This window comes from Anas platyrhynchos, chromosome 2, assembly GCF_047663525.1.
Source record: "Anas platyrhynchos isolate ZD024472 breed Pekin duck chromosome 2, IASCAAS_PekinDuck_T2T, whole genome shotgun sequence".
Lineage (NCBI taxonomy): Eukaryota > Metazoa > Chordata > Aves > Anseriformes > Anatidae > Anas > Anas platyrhynchos.
The window spans coordinates 18,250,067-18,270,077 of NC_092588.1; the positions used below are offsets into that span (position 1 = coordinate 18,250,067).

General features: G+C 39.3%; 1 protein-coding gene across 3 annotated transcripts; it reads right to left on the reverse strand.

Moving 5' to 3' along the window:
* Positions 1-1,386: 1,386 nt before the first annotated feature.
* On the reverse strand, positions 1,387-19,710 carry EBAG9 (estrogen receptor binding site associated antigen 9). 3 transcript variants are annotated; one of them, XM_027452616.3, is made up of 8 exons: positions 19,518-19,674; positions 14,239-14,414; positions 13,231-13,328; positions 9,540-9,618; positions 9,250-9,408; positions 7,326-7,433; positions 6,254-6,345; positions 1,387-1,945 (listed from the first exon to the last, which is right to left on the reverse strand). In XM_027452616.3, the coding sequence occupies exons 3-8, from the start codon at positions 13,311-13,313 to the stop codon at positions 1,825-1,827; spliced, it is 642 nt and encodes a 213-aa protein (XP_027308417.1). In that variant the 5' UTR covers positions 13,314-13,328; positions 14,239-14,414; positions 19,518-19,674; the 3' UTR covers positions 1,387-1,824. The 3 variants fall into 3 exon arrangements, with proteins under 3 accessions (XP_027308417.1, XP_027308416.1, XP_038030351.1); XM_027452615.3 differs by lacking the exon at positions 14,239-14,414 and having other exon boundaries at positions 19,518-19,676; XM_038174423.2 differs by lacking the exons at positions 13,231-13,328; positions 14,239-14,414 and having other exon boundaries at positions 19,518-19,710.
* Positions 19,711-20,011: the final 301 nt, after the last annotated feature.

The window sequence follows — 20,011 nt, forward strand, 5'->3', positions numbered from 1 at the left end:
GTCAGGTACTTTACCAGTGTTCCCTCTAAGATTTACTTGCCACGCAGTTGTACAGTCTGCAGAGCATATAGCCATCTGTTCTGCTCCAGCCAGAGCCCTTGTACAGAAAAAATAAGGATGAAAGTGAATATTGTTGCCTTCTAAAATGCATTTTGAAATTGAACAGTTCTCAAGGACATCATATTTGAGATTTCTATCAAATCAGTCAACTTGTGCAAGACTTTAAGGAACACAACAAGCAGAACAAACATTTTTGCTAAGAACTTTCCAGTCACTAAGACCTTGCTATCTTAATTATCTTTCAAGCAAAACCCGTGTCAGAACCTGCAACTTAGTTAGAAATTTTGTTTTTCTGGGCACACCATAGGCAAGCTCCCACCCAGCCCCACTCTTTCGCAACTTTATAGTTCCCTGTATGCATGGGGAACAAGTCTCAGGCACAGAAGTGAAAATTCACTTACCTGTGAATTTTCACAGGTGAATTACAAGATACAAACCCACACCATTGAATCATGGCTCCAGAGATAACAGTGTAGTTTGGTTTGGGTTGGAAGGGACCTTAAAGCCCATCCAGTCCCACCCCCCTGCCATGGGCAGGGACACCTCCCACCAGCCCAGGTTGCCCAAAGCCCCATCCAGCCTGGCCTTGAGCACCTCCAGGGATGGGGCATCCACAGCTTCTCTGGGCAGCCTGTGCCAGTGCCACCTACCACTGAAGTCTACCTCTACATAAAGGGAATCCAAGGAGTGCTGGTAACTGAACTGAGAATTTCCAAACTAACTTTATTAAGACTTTTTTTTTCCCCAACTATACTACCTATGCAATGACTAGGAGACGTCAGGATTTTTTTCCTAACTGTAGGAAGTAACAATTTTGTATTGGTAATACGTATTTCTTGCACAAGAAACAATTAAATCACTCCCCTGCACTCAGGGAGCAGAACATGCCCCTGTTGTGCAGCGATACCACTGCCTGTAGCCACCACAGTGTTGTAAATGGGTGCGGTAACACAGGAAGCTGCAAGTGCCGAAGTGATGAGAAACCCAGCGAAGCATTCAGCTGTAACCTCTCCTCTACCACAGCACACCAGGAGTACACGTAGAGCCGCAGGTCACCCATAACAGGTCATCATCTTCTGCATGATGTTGTGCTGGGTCTGGCTGGGATGGAGCTAACTTTCCCTGCAGCAGCCCATGCAGTGCTGTGCTCTGCACGTGTAGCTAGAACAGCAGTGGTATCACACCAGGGTTGTGTCTGCTGCTGCACAATACTGGCACCGCATCAGGACTCCCTCCAAAATCTCTCCAGCATAAAACTGAGGTATTTATATATACTTTTATAAAAGGCAAAAGCAGACATTTTGGTATCAAGTAGGAAGCAAAGGGTTATTTAAAACTGTTTAATTACATGTTTCAGGTAAGCACAGACAATACAGTAGGTTCCCCACCACTGAATATTTACATTCTTTTCTCTAGGCTTGAGCTGTTCATTAGGAGTCTCTCTCAATCAACATCCTTGCTCAATCAATTTTGCTGCAAAGAAGGGTATTAGAATAGAACTATTGTAGGAAACTTCATTTCACCAAGGCATGACTTTGTGTGTGTGTTTTGTTTTTTGTGATTTTGTTTTCCTCCTTAAAGAATCATCTACTAGCAGTTCAAGATACTTTGGGAGAATTCTGGCTTCCAAGAATGACCTGAAGAATGCATTGAAACCGAGCAGTGTGCTGAAGTCCTGGAAATACTTATATCAATACCAATACGCATGTTGTAGAGCTGGAATTCTCTTTTCCCACTGGCACTGCCACCGATGCGTCGTTTCTGTTAGGACAGTTTTACACCAATTTTGTTTTGTTCTTTTTTCATTAGCCTTTGGGCCTCTTTCTCCATCTTCTTCCGCTGTTGTTCTGCTGCTCGTTTTTCCCTTTCTGCTATCTTCTGTTGCCTGTAATTAGAGAAAAATGAACTGCTAAAAAAAACAGGAGTCCAATTTTCAGCATAGTCAATAACTAGCTTATTACAACTAATAGAAAACAGAGCCTCAGTCGACTATAGTTAGTCTCGGAACAGTTACTCTTTTGTCATGCTAAAGGTCTTTTCTCAGATTAATATGGTCTTAGGCAGTAATACTCCTTCAAATATCACAGATTCATAAAGGTTGGAAAAGACTGCCAGGATCATCTGGCCCAACTATCCCCCCTAACATTTAGAATCTGAAAGCCACCCCGTTCTCAAAGATTCAGAATAATTAATTCAAGTAGTGGACAATTAAAAGGCCTAATGCTAATTAGAAAATAATTAATCTAGTGCTACAATAGCAAGAATAGCAAGATGACCTGTCTTTTCAAATTCAGACCAACACAATTTGACTTGTCTCGAACATGAAGTTCTGCCCCTCCTTTTCCTCAGCACAGGCATCAGTAGCTGTGCTCTTTATAATGCCAAGTGCTACAAACATTTTCCATGTAACCAAGTGAGATGATAACTTTTAACATTCCCTTTCACTTGCTCAGGATCCGTGCTGTACTCTATTGCTCAGGGATACGTTATAGTGCTCATATTCCAAGTGACACATGGCAGCTTGCTCCTGTACTTCATCATCAGCAATAGAACAGTGTTCAGAGGTCACTCCTGCTTTGCATTTGGCTTATTAGATATTAAAAAAAAAAACAAACAAAAAACACTGCCATGCTGCTTGCAAGATGACTTAAAAATAAAAAACTAAGCTTCATTAATTTGAGAAGGAGAAATTTATCAGATTTGGTAAGAATAGCTCATTAAAAGAGAATAAAGAAGTCTAATTGGTAGAGAGTAAGGAGTTAACTTTCAACATATTAATGTTATCTGTGCAGGTCCACTCAAGTCTGTAAAACGTTCAGAATTAAAAACCATCTTCAACTGAGGCAACCTTCTTTGGTAAATTGTCAACTATGGGCAAACTGGGCACACAAAACAAAATACTTGAGGTATAAAGACTACATATTATCTTTGTACTTGACAGTGGTAGGAGAGGAATTGTACTTAATGCCTTCACGGTTTCATTTGATTGATTATTAATGGCTAGAAGTTTTCCTATCCCCTAATAAACTGCTCTGCTGTCTTGAAAGAATGAAATTAATTATTTACAACAGAATTTACCTCTCATTCCTATTGGAGTTAAGGGAAGCCCAAACTTTTATTTTTTATTTTTCACACCTCTGAACTGATGTAAAAGAGGGCAGGATGCACATAGAGGCAGTGTAGTTCCAAAAAGAGACAGTGGAGTTAGTTAAAAAAAAAAAAAGAAAAAGGAAAGAAAAAAGCCACAAAAGGTGTTAAGCAATTTTGCTATTCACTTGCTGTTGTGAAATAAGGAAAGTTATAGCAGATCACGTTTCTTCCCCCGTGTAAACTACAACACAGAACACTGCACAGTAAAGATTCCTGTAAGGGGTTTCCATGCCCTCTACTGGCTGAGTGATTTTATTGGACTTGAGTTAAGTCCAAATGAAAAGTGATCTTTGTATCATCTCAGAGGTACTGAAGTCACCAGAAAATACATACAAGTAGCTTACCAGGAAAGCAATTACCTTTTACTGCTCTTTTACTTGGTCATTGTTCAAAACACTTGTATCTATTCCAAACATTTTGTTTTCAGTATTAAGTTACTACAACCTTTTGAGCTCAGAAAGGTTCAATTTCTCAACAAAGAGCCCACGACAAACTACAGCCACATCTGACTCACTTATTCTGAGCTCCAGCGCAAGGAGTTCAGCACAGTTTGGATGGAATGATACTAGTCATTTAAACCAGAAAAGTATTCATTATTGATGCCAGTCTTGCTTTGCACTGCTAACACTAGTTATGTCCAAAAAACTAAACCTCTCTCACTGGTTAGCAGAACACTAATTATAACCAGAACAGTTAGCAGACATTCCAGTGGTTGTGTTTGTTTTTTTTCTTACTGTATGCATTCTGAAAAACTAAGAAGAATGATTTCATTTCACCATCGTTTTCATTTCTTTCAACACAATTAAAGAGTACAAAAAATATTCTCACACACTGGACATTTTACACATAGCTACTTATTAAACCAAGGACCATTTATGTTAACTGTTTCCACTGGGGAAAAGAAAAAAAGAACACTTCGTTGGTATTAGAAAGTCTAAAGGAACATACAGGTATTTATAATCTGCAGCAGCGAAGTTCTATCTAACTTCAATTAATTGGAAAGAAAAACGAAAATCCAGCTTTCATCCACCACGCTGATTTGTCACTGACTGGAAGATTTCAGTGCTACCAGCCCAGAACTTGCTGGGGAATGGGCAAGAAAACAGACTCCAGGAACTGCTCAGACAACAACGGCAGATTACTCCTCAGCACTGTCTTCCAGCATGCTTGGATTTCCAGGAAGCATCTGGCTTACTTCACGCTTGCTTCAACTGTTGCTGTGTGCATTAAGTCACCAGGGAGAAGGCCGCAGGATACAGTCTGCCCTGCTATTAAGAGGCCACAGACCATTTTTGCATGATTGAGCACTAAGAACAGACTCCAGATAGCTCCCTTATTACACACAGCTGAAAGACAGAGCCAGGCCTATCAAGTACTATACTCAAGTTTTGTGTCAAAAGTTAAATGTTAATTCCACCACAGATACCTACTGCAAGAGAGACTGTAAGCCCGGAAGGCATTTCCTACCAATCTTGCTAAATATCAGCCAGCATTTTCCACAATTCAAGAAAACCACTGTAATTTGATGTGTCCTGAATAAAACAAAGGTTTTACTTCACACAGCTGGGGTACAACTCGGACAATGATCAGTTGTACTGAGGTGGCCATTCATAGTAGGCCAAGAAATATGTCATACAGACAGTTACAGTTCTAATTGTGCTCCGTTCACTTGAAATATTTGGACAGATACACATAAATCCCTACTAAAACAAGTAAAGTTCAATACTTTTAGTGGGGCAGAGGAGGAAGCCTCTGAAAATTAACCACTCGAGCTGAAGCCTTTCCATAGTAAAAATACGTCGGGCCAAAAGCTTCCAAACAGCTTCTATGAAATAAGAAAATTTGAGAAACTCCACTGCTATTCCCATGCAAGCACTCCCTCTCACTAAGCATTCTAAAGCACAAACCTGACAACTGGCAGGAAATATACCTTCAACCATCCCAGGAAAAATCCACTACATAGACAATTTCACACTCCAGAAACAAACACACATGCACTCACTGGATTATTACTATCTAACTTCTGTAAAAAAAGTCCACGCTCGGGAAAGCTTGAGTACTTGTTTTTATAGTCTTAAAACCAAGATCTTTAATGGGATGTGGTAAGGGCTCAGTAAAACACACTGCAGTCTCTGCAGTTAGCAAAAGCAGTGTCATTTCCCAATTCCAAATAAAAAGGATTTTTCATTGTCTTTCATTTTCTTTGCCTGGTGCATCACAGGTTGAGTATCAATAGATTGCACATCTGAGACTAAAGATCTTACTGAGCCTATTGATGTTCTTTAAAGGCACTATCCTTGGAACAAAAACAACCCAAAGAAACAACATTCGGATATATCACATAGCTTCTGCAATACAGTCTTGAAACAGTTTCAGTAATAATGTTAAAAACAAAAAACAACTAACTAAATATTAACCAGAATGTCAATGTAAGTTTGACAGCATTAAAATTGGTTGAATTTATCATCCACCACTAACACACCAAAAGCATGCTTCTTATGTATGATTTCACTCTTGTACTCTTCAACAAGAGAGTAAGACATCTTCCCAAACAATGGTACAATAAATAGCTCTACAAAATCTTCTTTCTGAAAAAAATACCCTTTTTCTTTAGAATTCACGGTTTAGAATGATTTTTAAATATATCACGTCTTTATTTCCCGTTGTCACTATTGTCTCACCAAAGCCATAGATTTGTGATTTTCTGAGTAGAATGAGAACAGGTTAGGAAGCTGGAGTGATCTGAGGCAGGTTATCTGATCATGTATCAAGCTCCTAAAGTTTGATAAAACTTTGAAACGAAACAGGTTAACATAAGTCATTGTGAACTCAAATCGTTGTGGGCAATTAGCTTCAACTCAACCTGCATCTCGCTACCATTTGTACTTCAACTTCTTAAAATGGAAAAAAAGAATAAAAGAGATGAGGTATTCACACTAATTTTGTGAAGCACTGAGAATGAGAGAAGTGCTACAGAAAACAAACCTGCACTTGATTATTTTGCATATAAAAGTTTTTGTAGTGCTGTATTATTTTCATTTACCTAAGAACTTCTTCTGCCTGCCAGGCAGCATCTTCTTCTTCTTCCCAGGCATTTGTATTTTCTTGCCAAGTATCCAAGTCTCCCAGTTCAGGCTGGAACAAAACAAGAAAAAAACTCTAAGCACGTGGAAAAAAATAAAGATAAAATCACTTATTTTTAACCCTGATGCTTCAGGCTTCCAGAAATATCTAAGATATGACAGTACTTCTCAGTTTACTGTTCATGTTCTAATACTGAATTTTTGCCTTTATATTGTTAGTGTAGATTTTTAGATTCTGTTGCTGGGGAACAAAAGAAAGAAGGAAGTACTAGAATGTGTTTTTAGGAAGAAGACAAGTTGAGCAGGTGAACTGAGTAGATGGTATTAAAAATTTCTGGAAGTTGCATGGACAGACCAACATTATTCCCTGAATGCTGTTTTTACTCACCAGAGCCCTTTCCTGAATTATTTTCATTATGACAGTCTAAGGAAGTGTTATGACCATTCTGTACTGCTTTCTGCCTAGACCACCTTGTGTACTACATTAAACAAAGCATTGTTAAAGAAGGCAAAAATTAAGACAAAAATGAGTATCTCCCTCTAACAGCCAGGCTGTTGCATAGCCAGGCTATTTAGCAAAATAAGAGCAAAAGTTAGGAGACTCTTCGAAGACAAGCTCTATATAAAGAGGAGGGAGAAGCAGAAAGTTAAATATGGGTTCAAGATTACAAAGCAAAGAAAACCCACAGACTTCCTAGAAAAAAAAAAAATAAAAACTCTTGTTAGGAACTTACTGTGTAGAGTCCAAAAAACATGCAAGTCATTGGCTTACAAGATTTGCTGGTATAAAGGTGCTTGGAAGCTCCCTACCTTTTAACCACTGGTCTGTTAAGCTTCACAGTAGAATAAATAAATTAGAATTAGATCGATTACTTCATTACTTTGAACCACATACTCGATTTTAAAATAATTTATGTTATTCCACAACTATTCCTCTTGCTCTTCACAATACAGATCTTAGGCAGATTATTCCTTCTCCTAAGGAAATCATTTACCCGTCAAATAAGAGATTAATACTTAGAGCATACTTACAGACTGGTGAATAAAAGGAATATCTTGTGTAGCTGCTAATCTGCTAGAGAATCCTGTGTTTCCCTCTGGAATCCCAAAATTTAAAGGTTCTCGTTTTTTAATAACTATCTGAAAATATTCAAAAAAGGAACAAAAAGAGAGGTCAAAGCACTCTGACAACCTATGACCGTATCAAAACACAAAAAGGGCACAAAAAAGGAGAGATCCAACAGCCACATCTCCCAGTATTCACCTGAGCTACCAATTACATGAGACATTCCTTGGAGAAACCCTGCTTTGGAACATGGGCTATTCCAGGTACTTCAACAGCACAGCTGTGCAGACAGCCTAAGCTTCAGTAGTTGAAATGCAACTCAATATCACATCAACTGATAAAACTTTGTGCTAATTTGGCTGAAAAACGTGCACTAATGCTTCTCCTGAAAGGCAAGTTAACAAGTTTAACACAGTAGCTAAGATCCTATATCCCTTATCTGTCTTGACCTCAAGACATGAGCTTACTCACTTGCTTTGTTTAGCCTATTTTAAGCCCCTGCTGCTTCCAAAAGATCCCCAATTTCACTGACTGTACAAACACAAGTAGCAATGCAAGAAAGCAAACAGGACTGGACAGTCTTGTTTCGCAATGGCAGATGTGGTTATCTGACTGAAATTCCATTTCCACACTGTCAATATGAGTAAGAACACAAAAGGATTCCACCTCAGATCTTGGGGTTCATATTGAGCCCCAACACTATGGAACTGCAAATACCAATTCGTATTTACAGGTTGGTAACAGGGCTAAGCTAGCAGCAATGGTCTATATGGTGCCTGCAGTCAACCCTAGAGATGTCTTTAAACTAAACCAGTATAGCAGTATTTAAGCAGCATGGACTCTTCCTGAGTTTTATGCTACACCAGAAGCTTAATCCATTAAGAAAAAAACATCATTAGAAACAAAGGAGAAATCCACCTCTCCCCCAGTCCTCCTCTGTCCCCCAAAATTTGTAAGACCAGAATCCTCCGAAGACTCTAGTCCACACAGTCTTGCACATCCTAAACATACACAAAAACAACCCCACTATCATCTCCAGTTCATAGGAGCACCAGAGAATTAAGGTTTGAAAGGGCCTAGGGGGTCTCCAGTGAACCTCCTGCTCAAAGCATGGTCAGCTCTGAGGCTGACAAAGGTATGCGGGGTTTATGCAGTTGGGTCTTGATGGAGACTGGACCACTCTGGGCAACCTGTTCCAGTCCTTGACTGCCTTCATGGTGCAAAACATTTTCCAATCGACTTTCCAAAGCCTTGTAGGTATCCAACTGGAATATTTCCACATGGAAACAAAGCTTGCAATTTACCAGAACTTTAATTAGAAAAAGTTAATGGTGTTAATATTATTGTGAAGATACCCATCTCGCTACTCTTCAAAAATCTGACCTTTGAAGAGCAAGCTATTTTTAAATATCAGCTCCCTAACAACACTCGCTCCAACACAGCTTGGTAAGACAGGAACCCACTGCTTTCTGAAGCAGCAGCGTTGCTACATCAAACATCAGTAAGGGCAAGACATCGAATGTCTCTGTTCAAATACCAAAGAGGTATGAGCACAAGTGCCTTAGTGAAACAGTGCTGTTTTTAGAATTAAAAGTGAGGTGAGGGTTCTCACATTTATACTTCCTAGAACAGTTAGACTATGAAACTCATCATAAGTTTCCAAGAATTATAAGACTAGTGATGTAAACACGAACCAGAATCACATTTGGTAAGGTCTGAAAGTCAGCATTTTTAATCAACCAGGTTAGACTAGACATCAGCATCTATTCTCCTTTCAACAGGACAACATACTTTCGCCTGAAGCACTGTCTATAGGTTGCCAATTTACTTATAACCTATATTAAAACATGGAAAGCCCTCAGTAAGTATAGTTGAAAACTCAATACCTACTTTTTGAGTTTTTCTTATAGTTGGTGTCATATCTTTGAAATAATCAGGTTCCATTTGTTCCAAAGGGTTTTGCTGAGCTGCCACATTACCATTGCCACCTTCAATTTTCACACTGGTGGGTGCATCCTCATCCCATGAAGACCAGTCTTCTACTTCTGGCTGTAAAAGTGAATGATACAAATTAATATCTGAAAGTAAAAATGTGTCTTATTATATCTTGCTACGACAACAGAACTGGTACGATCACTCTGTTAAGTAATTATTAAATTACCTACCACTGAAGCAATTACCTGTTTGGGAACAGATGAATAATCCACTGTGGTTGGCAAAGTTATTTGGTCTCCACTTAATTTTCGCCCTCTTCCAGACCTGAAAGAAAAATGTAGGATTCCTCCAAGCTCTGAAAACATGAGCACTACGTTAAAAAAAAAAAACAAAGGAGGTCTGAGAACAGCACTGCTGAAAGAAAGAAGTAGCCTTGGCTAAAACATTAAGTGCTTAAACTACCTCAGTATTGTCTACTGATAGTAAGACTTTCATCGTGAATTTAAAGTGGGGCTCACACAAATTTCAAGTGCCATTTACTCTTCACATTTCTTAAAGAGTTGCTCCTCCTCTGTTTCTATGCCAGTTTGAAAAGAGATGAATTAAATCAGTTATTTGCATATAGTCAGTTACAGTTTTTAGATTCCCAGTGCTAAAGAAGCAAACACTACAGCTCTGTATTAGCTCAAAGATAACCATTTCCACTGGAAACTGAGAAATTCTTCTATCATCCTGAAGTGTTAAGCTGCGTTTAACAAATCGTTTGTTGAGCTGCTCGATTTGAAAGCCCCTCTAAAGCACTTTTCCCTTTGAAGTCTAAAGAGAGGTAGCAAAACATAATGCAAGTCAACAGCTTCTGCTCAATACATGCTTCTATTTAATAATGTAGCAGTGAAAGTGTTTCAGCAACTGTATCAATTTTAATTGAAGACAAACACTAGAGCATTGCTAATAAACAATGCAAATATTTACTTCATGACATTAAAAAAAATCACATTAACAAAATATTTTTTAGCTGACATTTGCTGTATCTTAAAACCTTTTAACACAAGAGAAAGAACTTAAGACTGACACTCGTGTTCTCCCCAGGTGTCACCTCCTATGTCAAGACAGTCACCTAACTGACCTTGGACCTTGATAGCTTGGAAGAGCAAAGATCTGTTTATTGATGCTGATGAGAATGCCACAGGGAACTGGCACTTGGAGTTCATGTCCATTATTGTTATTATTATAGAACATTTCACCATCACATCAGAGCAGCTGAATTGCTTGTAACACAAGGTCCACTGCACACTGGTGAGTGACTAGATTATTTTTTCCTACTTTTGGCCCAAATTATACCTCCTTAGGAAAGATCAGGTGCTATCATCAAATTTTCGCTTCATATAATTAACTCTAGCCCATTCAGAAACTGCTCCTTTATGCTGAAAAACAACAGTTTAGTTCTCTTGCAAGAAGTCTTCAAGACAAAGCAAATCTTAATTGTTTCAGGTTTTTAAGAATGAAACTTACAGCTGTCTAAGTCTTGAAGTCTTTACAGTGTTAAGAAATTAAAATAAACATAGCTCAGAAAAAGCTATTACTAAGTATAAGGCAACCACGACAGGGACAAAATTCTAAATTCCATCCTATGTAGTATATATGCATAGGTTCAATCTTTAAGCAGGTAATCTGCAAATTTACAAAAAATTTTTTGTAAAGAAAGATTACTTAGGCAACCAAATTTAAACACAATTTCCGGATTATATGCTTGGAAAAAAATAAGTCTTCATACAAAAGATAATCTACTACTGTGGTGTCAACAACAATAAAAATGTCATTGTTGTAGGATTGTTTGACTTACATACACAGTCATATGAGACCTGTTTTAATCTTCTCTTCACATGAAAATATTTGTATGTACTTGATGCTAGATTCTGTAACAAACAAAAATAAAACCAAAGCTCCCTCAAACATACTAGGAACATCTGATACTTGGGCTGACTAGATTTGTTGATGTCTCTAACAGAAACCCAAGCCTGGAAACAGCTGCTTCCCAACCATCATTAGACTGATAACTGCTCTGAAGACCAAATGTCTCAATACATCTTGGTTTTGTTTATCTATAATAATTAGCAGCATCCAGATTTGTTAGCAAGATGAAGATTTTAAACAGAATGAAATTTCACCTTATTTTGTAATTATACCTGCTGTTTGCTGGAAACAGTGGATTCAAGCAGGCTGCCGTTCATCAAAAAGTTAACTAAAAAGATGCCAAGTGCTATGCACAGGCTTTATGCTGACTAGAGAGATGCACAGTCTCTGCAGGCACTTGTTTAAATTAAAAACTAAGATATGTAATCCAAATAAGTACTAGCTCATATCCATCAAATTAGAATGCACATTTAATTAAATCACATTTGTTGGTTACCAAGCTTACTCATATGCAGGGGTGCATTATAAGAAAACAAAATTTATCAAACTATGCTTTGCAGCTGACATTAAAATGAAGAACTATCCGTGGTTAACTGCCTGAACCAGCTTGATCAACTCACTTGCTTACGTGAAAGTTTTAACTAACAGTTATTAAGAGAAGAAAAGTTCTCCTATTTTTTGCTCCCAATCAGTTCCTCACCTGTTCACTGCAATGATTAAGTTCATTCAGAAATTGAAAAAGAATAAAATTGTTTATTACATTCAGTGATAGTGCTATCTCTTTCTAAGAGATATCTTAACACTTAGATTAAGGGTCCACATGTTACAGAAACATATATAAAATATATGTTACAGAAATTATGCCAACTCGGTGTTTTGACTTCTCAAAGAACTTGAATGGCAAGTATTCTTAATTTAATTTAGAATTCAAATCGCAAAACTAAAGCTGACAGCTATCAAGTTCTATGCAGCATTAAAATGTGCCTCTTAAAGCTTCAGTAGATGTGGAATGAATTTACCAACAACTAGTTGAAAGCTTCTTCTTATTTATACAATGAATAAAAGTAAACAGGACAAAAAACAATTCAGATGCTATTTTGTGTGTACCACATGCTCTGCATATGCTTTAATCTCAGTGGCAAGGTAGTAGTTATCATACACAAAAGAAGAATACATTTCTTCAGACTGCTAATTGTTTAAATAAAACAACATCCTGTAAGGGTGATTAAAAGGAAAAGTAGTCCAGAAGATGGCACAGTATCCGAGAAGATCAGCATCAAGTACTGTTGAACCCTACTAATATATAACCATAAATCTGTATATATAACACGTGTGTTTTTGTATTTTTTTGTAATGCTTCTAGATACTGCACTGCTGTGTTCACAAATTTACAACTCAAAAGAACATTAAGTGTTTTTGCTTTTTCTTGCAAGTTTTAAGATGTTCATTTTAAAAAAAGGAAAAAAAAGTGGTTCTCTGAAACTAATCACTGTCCTCTAAACATTTGAACGAACCTTTAGCAGGCAGAAGAACCTGAAGTCTCAAGCATCTCAAGCAACTGTTTCTTGACCAAGCAGGATGAGAATGAGTTATATTTACAATGAAAGCCTGCTGACTGATGACTGGGTGGATGCTGCCATTAACTGAACCTCTTAAAAAAGAAAATGTCACTTGCCAAATCCTTTTTAAAAAATTTGTGAATGGTTTTTAGTCATTTGACAGAGGATAATGCTAAAAGGCAATTTTTAAACCCTGTCATAGCTGTTCAGAAAACAATCCCCATTAGAGCTATCATAACACAAAAATTCAGACTCACAACTGCATTACATAGACTTTTGAACTCCACAGGAATATGCAGATTGAAGAATGAATTTGACTTGTTTTGTATCCTTCTTGATTGTTTTGCAATTGGTAGCAAAACCAGAATTAGGAAAAGAGGTGTGTATGTGTTGGGGAGAAGGAAAGAAGAGAAAGAACTTGCAATTAAACCAGAAAAGGTAACCAAATTAAGTACATGTTTACCTGCATATTAACTTTTTAATAAAAGAAAGCACAGCTGCCAGGCAAGTACAGATTTTAAAGAGCCGAAACTGTGTTATGGCCATGATGAGAAACCCTTCCTGCAAAAGAAAAAAAAAAAAAAGTTAGATGTAGAGCATTATATATCTTCATAGCCCTTAAAGCCAATTTCCTTAGTTGCTCATAAACAGGGAACATTCTGTGAACTCATGCAAGAAAAGAAAAGAAAGGAGGTACCTGGAGCAGAGAGTCTACCTGCCTACTACCTGGACATTTCACTGATGTAAAAAATGCAAGCACCTTATGTGTACAGCCTTTAAAAAAACAGCACATAATTATAGATAAAGTGACAATTAAAGACACTTTTAAAGTGGAAGTGCTGGCAATCAGCTGTGGTGACTGTACGCCTTAGACACTAACAACGCAAGGAGAAAAGAATTATGACCAAGAAGCTTGCACCTCCTTAAGCAAGTCTTGTATATGCAAATTATAAATGTACATTAAATCAGCACTAAGTCAAAACCCAAAAGTGGCTGTTTAAAGTTACCAGTGATTTTAATTGGAAATGTGATGAGAACAAACATTTTATTTTAGTGACCAATGTCACTGAAAGATCACCAGGGAAGAAGGATCCTGTTCACACTACGTGTGCTACAGCACAAGTTAATCCCCTGGATACATCAATGCTCCTGTGACAGCTCAGATTATGCTAACAGACCCAGATGAGCAAAAATTGATCTTTAGCTGAAACCAGCAATGCTGGCTGCTATTTTTCAGTGTCAGTTAGAGACTTTAGTAATTGATATTCAGCATATCTATACTTATTCCAACAGGTTCCCTCAAATAGGTGTAGACCCAGTTAGAATAATAAGCTGTAATTCAAGGATCCCGTTTCTTTCTTCTACAGGTGAACATCTCAGAGTAAGGAAGAAGAGGTTAGGCTTCACAAATAGCTTTTAATTATATGCAGCTACACTTGTAACAATATTTTCTGTTGCCAGTTTAACATACCTCCTGGTGAGAAGAGAAGGCAGCCCTGTGACATCTTCCTCAGGCCATGAGTATTCCATGGAAGGACAGCTTGATTTCAGATACGCTATGGCATTTAAATCACTTTTTATATTCCAGGCTTTAAGTTAGGAAGAGTCAGGAAGGTGGGTCATTAGGTAGGCTGCTCCAATACTGCCCTGAGGATTTTATTAAAAAGTACATCGTGGGATTTGTGAGCTTCACGGAGCTTAGATTTACTTTATCGGTGCTCATTTGCAAGATAACTAATATTAAACCTAGTAATATAGTGCTGGAAATACTACTCCACATACAATTCAGAAAAGAAATTTGAAAATTTTGTGCAGGGTTACTACTAAGCAAGTAGGTCCTTTTACTGCAAAAAAATAAATAAAAATTAAAAAAAATATATAATAAAAAAAAAAATATATAATATAACCACCAAATTACAGGCCACACTACCAAGCTGTAGCTTAGGAGAAAGGCTTTGCGGGACACATTTCACCTCTACCTCAATACTGGCCTTGTCTTAATCTCATTTCTTGGGAGACTCCTTATACAAGAGGGGATATTAAACGGACTTTTTACCTAACAGGAACTGGAAACAGTCAAACTTCCCACAAAAAAAAGTAGTAACATCAGACACCAGCCAACACACTTAGATTTAAAAACAGAACTATTATTTGGTATTGTACTCCTGAACTTCCTTACCTTCTGGCATAAGTGATTTGGACAATATCTAGGTGACAGGATAATGCATCAGTCAAAAATTTGAAGGATTTAGTAACAGCAGAAGCTAGTGAAAGAAACAGCAGATGGCAACTGAATGGATAGCTCTCTATTCTAAAGGTAAAGATTACTGCACAGGAGCACTTAATTGGCAAAAGAAATTGTTACTTTAAAGAGATGCAGCTAAAAGCCATCTACCTGGGATTTCAGGAATGAAGAGCAGGTGACCTGCTGAAATAAGAATAAAGGTATGTCTTTTCTGAAAGGAAGGTTATTTAGAAGCTCATTCCATTCTTCATCAGAATTCACTCTTTTATTGGCTCGGGAGTTGGAGGGAGTTAGTAGAAAGATACTCTACAGTACAAAGAGAAAAGCAACTTTCCTACTGTTTAGCCTACTGAACTGCCACGCTAGACAGTCCAGGCAGATCCTAAACTTAAAAACAAAACAGAACACCCCACTGATTGAAATGATTGTTTTAGGAAGCACTATTACTCAAAAATATCTAGACTCAATATTATTTTTGCCTAAATTCAAACAAATAAACAAACAAACAAACAGAACCCACAAGGACAGTCTAGCTCACAAGTTCTTGAAGTCACCGCTGACAAGTGTTTGTTAGTCACCAGAAACTAATGCATTTTCCCCAGGTCATTCCTATACATGTCTGCACACACTTCAATATCACCCACACGCCTGTTCAGCAGGCTTCAACAGCTACTTTCACTCCCCACACCGCTCAGGTGACTCCTTGCTCTGCTTCCTATGTGCCACGCAGAAACTACAGCATTATATTGAAGGAAAGCGAGACGCAGACACGTGCTGTACGTGTGTGTTTGAGCCGTGTTCCACTTTAACTATGGCAGTATCAAGCCTTTCAAGACAGCAAGTAGCATTTTGCTTTCCTCTGCTCTAAGCTTTGATTGTAACCTCGCCAGTTAAGTTAAACCCTGTGCTCAAAGTCGTCAGATCCACAGACAGAGTTTCAGCAACAGCAAGGAATCACTAGGCACAGTACTACCAGCAATCACCCAGCCTTAAAAGGTACTTTTATCATCGTATCTATTTTTTCTACTAATAATTAAGATGTGAAGCAGCACATATGCATTAATTTTGGCAGTATGTTAAAAGTTAGCTAAAAAGAATCCTAAACCAAGTACTTGGTTCAAGATCAGGGCACGTCAAGCATTCCCTGCCAGGCATCTAAAAAGGCATTTGAAGTGTTTGTGTTATTGCATTTTTTGAGTTTAGTGCAAACTGAATTCACCTGATAACATTACATGAGACTTGTTAGGTAAAACAAGGTGTTCCTCGTATTTCTGTTTCTTCTGCAGCCTGGGAAAGAAGAGATGCACAGCCATGTACAGCACTGGGACAGAACACGGAGTGGCAATGCTCCAGCAAGAGTCCTCAAACATTTCTTAACAGATGGAGGCAGGGGTGAAACACTGGACTAGAATTCAAAAAATCTGATAATCTGTCAGCCTGACACAGCTTTGCATGTATCATGCCCCATGCCTCAGCTTCCCATTTGTAACATGGGATGGAGCTTTCCTTCTCCCATTAACGTTGCTTCTAATGTATAACATTTATCAGACTTACTGTCAACTAACTTTTAAGCTCCATTGTAACAGATATAAATAAGTAGATCGGGACATGAATCCTAAATCTAATTTTAGCAGTCAGTGCAAAAATTGTGTAAAAGTTAACAAATTTAGCCAGAGTTTGATTCACGTGTCTCAAGCCGCCTTCTACTGGTAAGAAGTTACAGCAATTGCTCAGGTGGAAGTTGTGCACCACAAAGATTAGAGCATGGTAGCAGTGAGATTTTAAACACATTAGAGACGAGTGAGAAGCCCAAGGCAACTTAGCCCTGGAAACATTTTATGGATCAATAAAGGAAATATAGTGAAGGGAAGGAAAGTCCAGAAATGTACTGAAACTGTTTTACGCTGCGCTCGGCTTGCAGCAGCATTAGAGCTCCTGGCAACTCGGACCTCATGGGCACCAGCCTGAGGCACACACCATCCAGCTGAGCACGTGAACTAAGGTCCTAGAGACAAGATGCTCACTGACAATCACCATGCAATGAGCACCTTGTCTGCAGGAGCACTTCCTCTTTTATACCTAATTGCACACACAAAACACTACGTAAGCAATATCTCAAGAGACAGAACCAATTCTAAAACAAAGTCACTTTCTGGCACTCAAATTGTTTTAAAGACCTAAGGGTTTTGTTTTGTTTTGTTTTCTTACTGAACTCATCTCCTTCCATCAGTTAAAAATATGTCAGAAGATTAATATTAGATGGCACCTATCCTCTCCTCCTTTGCTCCTATGTTCTACTTGTAATGCTGACTGATGCATGCCGTGTTGCTTTCTTGAGATATCATCATCTTCTGAATGGAATTTCTGCCTCGAATTACCACTGCTTTGTGAGTTGATTGCACTTTCTTTCACATCAGCTCATCTGGGACTCTGCAATGAATACATGAAGACATCTTGGAAACAGTGGCTTTTACTTGCATTAAATACAGCTAATTAAATAGCCAAGGGAAGAAGTCTAAATCAAAATTAAAAATAACTTGACTGAAACTGAACGTTTCCCCACCAACTACATATTTACATGAGTAACCACAAAAAACCTCCTAAGGCAAAATGAGACGTCTATTTCCTGGTACAGAAGACTAACATGCCCTTGGGTACTCACACATGTCAGCCCCAAAACTCCACAAGAGCACCAGTGAACCAGCATGTCTACACTAGAACAAGCAGCTGATAAAAAAAAAAAAAAAAAAAAAAAAAAAAATCAAGAAAGCACCATATGATTAGTCCAAAGTTTAAGCAGCAAGGATAAGGTCTCTTAGAAGTTCAATTTCTATAAAAATTTTAAACAAGCAGTGCTACCACATCAGTCTGAAGAATGACCAAGTTGGTTTACAGGGAGATGGAACCTTACAAAGATTAGTAAAAAGACCTTAAAAAATAATATGTTTCTTTACAAGTGCAAAACCCCTCCTCCAAATCGTGTACATTAAAAGATGTACAAAGACATTGACTTTTTAAAACAGCAATGTAATGATTCAGGAGCAGCATTCAGCCAGGTACTGGAAGCAAAAACCAGCATCTCCTGCACTTCAGAGAGTAACTGTGATTCTGTAACCTAGTGAAGACGCTCCACTCCTTTCTTCCTGGATGATTTGATCCTTTTTTTTTTTTTTCTAATCACTTGATGTAGAAACATAATATTGGGAGTGCTGAGGCAGGAGGAAAAAAAAACAAACACAAGTAGGCCAACATCTTTATCATTGATTTTGATAAATGGATAGATGAAATGGAAACGTGGCTGAATCTCATAGCCATGCTACTACAGCATTATAAGTGTAGAATCTGTCTACATGCAGGTGGTTACAGGGAACTGTAGCTTCAACACTGATGTTCTCAGTTTCAGCGTAAGCACCCTAAATAGGAAGTTACAAGGTAGCTGGGAGAAAAGACTGCTTCTTTGCCTATGACTTACAAGGTGCTCAAATCGAAAATCCAAGAAGATATTTCACGATTTTTTGCAGAAGATGCCAACATTTAAGAAAGAATGAGTTTGTCTCACTAACTAAACACAGAAACTAGCCATACCTAAGTCTTTCCTAGACACCTAACTGTTTACAGACTGGAGCTTAAACTTTTTATTTTTTAAATCTACTTTCCTATAGTCATTAAACTTCTAGGCTGGTACCACCTCAACTCACCCCTTCCTCTTGAAGAAAATGAGCATAGTGCCAATCTTGTTAATGCAAGTTCTTGAAACTTTCTGTTCTGAATTAGAATGCGTCCTGTTTTTTGGGGTAATATTAGTTAAAACAGAAAATATAAGTCCACTAACTAGGCACAGTCATTTTTGATAATTCGTTATCTATATGTGCTACTATCTTCTGAAAAACAGATGCAGAATATAAAGATGGAAGCCTTACAATCCCATGATACTACACTGTAACTTTGGTCCTATAGTTAATCTTTGACACAAGGAACTACTTCATGTAACTCCCTGCGCAGCACTGGAGTTCCCAGTTCACCATATCCCAGTTGTACCACAGTCATTACTGGCCACCCTGGACTTAAATTATCTGTATCCACACTGAAAGCCATAGACATAAAGTAACGCACTCTTGCTACTACCACAAAATCATCTTGCAACATCCGCTGTCCCAACAAGCAGCAATAATTCACAGCCGTGATACACCGTGGGGCGTGTTGTGCGGGATGACTTGAAGAAGCCCCTCCACAGCCCAGCAGGATACCCCGAGCAGTCAGCAGGACCATAAAGCAGCAAGCTGTGCTGTTTTTCATCAGATGTGCCACGGAGGCACCACAAACAGTGACCACGAAGCAGTGACCGCGAAGCAGCGCCCCACCGCCGGCCCAGGGCTGAGTTTCCGAGGGCAGCAGACACTGCCGGACGCCGTCCACTTTTGCACTCCAGGATCCGAGCCCCTCAGGGGCGCACCTCACCGCCCACCTCCCCCACGACTCCCAACCGGCGGCCGCCTCCCGCTCACCTGCCCCGGCCGGGGGGGGGCCGCCGGGCGCCGAGGCGGCCAAAGCGCAGCCTCCGGCCGCCCCTCATTCAAAGCCTGGCGCTCGCCACCGCCTCCCGCGCCGCCATCTCGGCCTCCTGTCACCGGGGCGACTGGGCCGCCCCTTCCGGCCGCGCCGCTTCCCCCGGCCCCGCCAACCAGCGCCGCCCGGGCCGCCTCGCTCACGCCGCCCGCGGCTGTAGGAGCGGGGCGGGGCGGGGCGGGTTGACGTGGCCGCCCTGCGGCGCGGAGGTGTGGGGTTGGCCCGGCAGCCCCCGCCCCCCCCCTCCCCAGGAGTTTTAGCGGGGTTTTTGTCGCGTCAAGAAATGTGATAAATCGTCCTTATCTGTGTGCCGCCTGTGTGGTCCTAGAGATAGTCCTAGGCGGCTGGCTAGGCTGCTGGAAATGTGGGAAATGTGCTGAAAATTTGGCTGAAGTGGCTTCCCGCTGGGTGTTCCTTCAGTTGGCATTAGCTC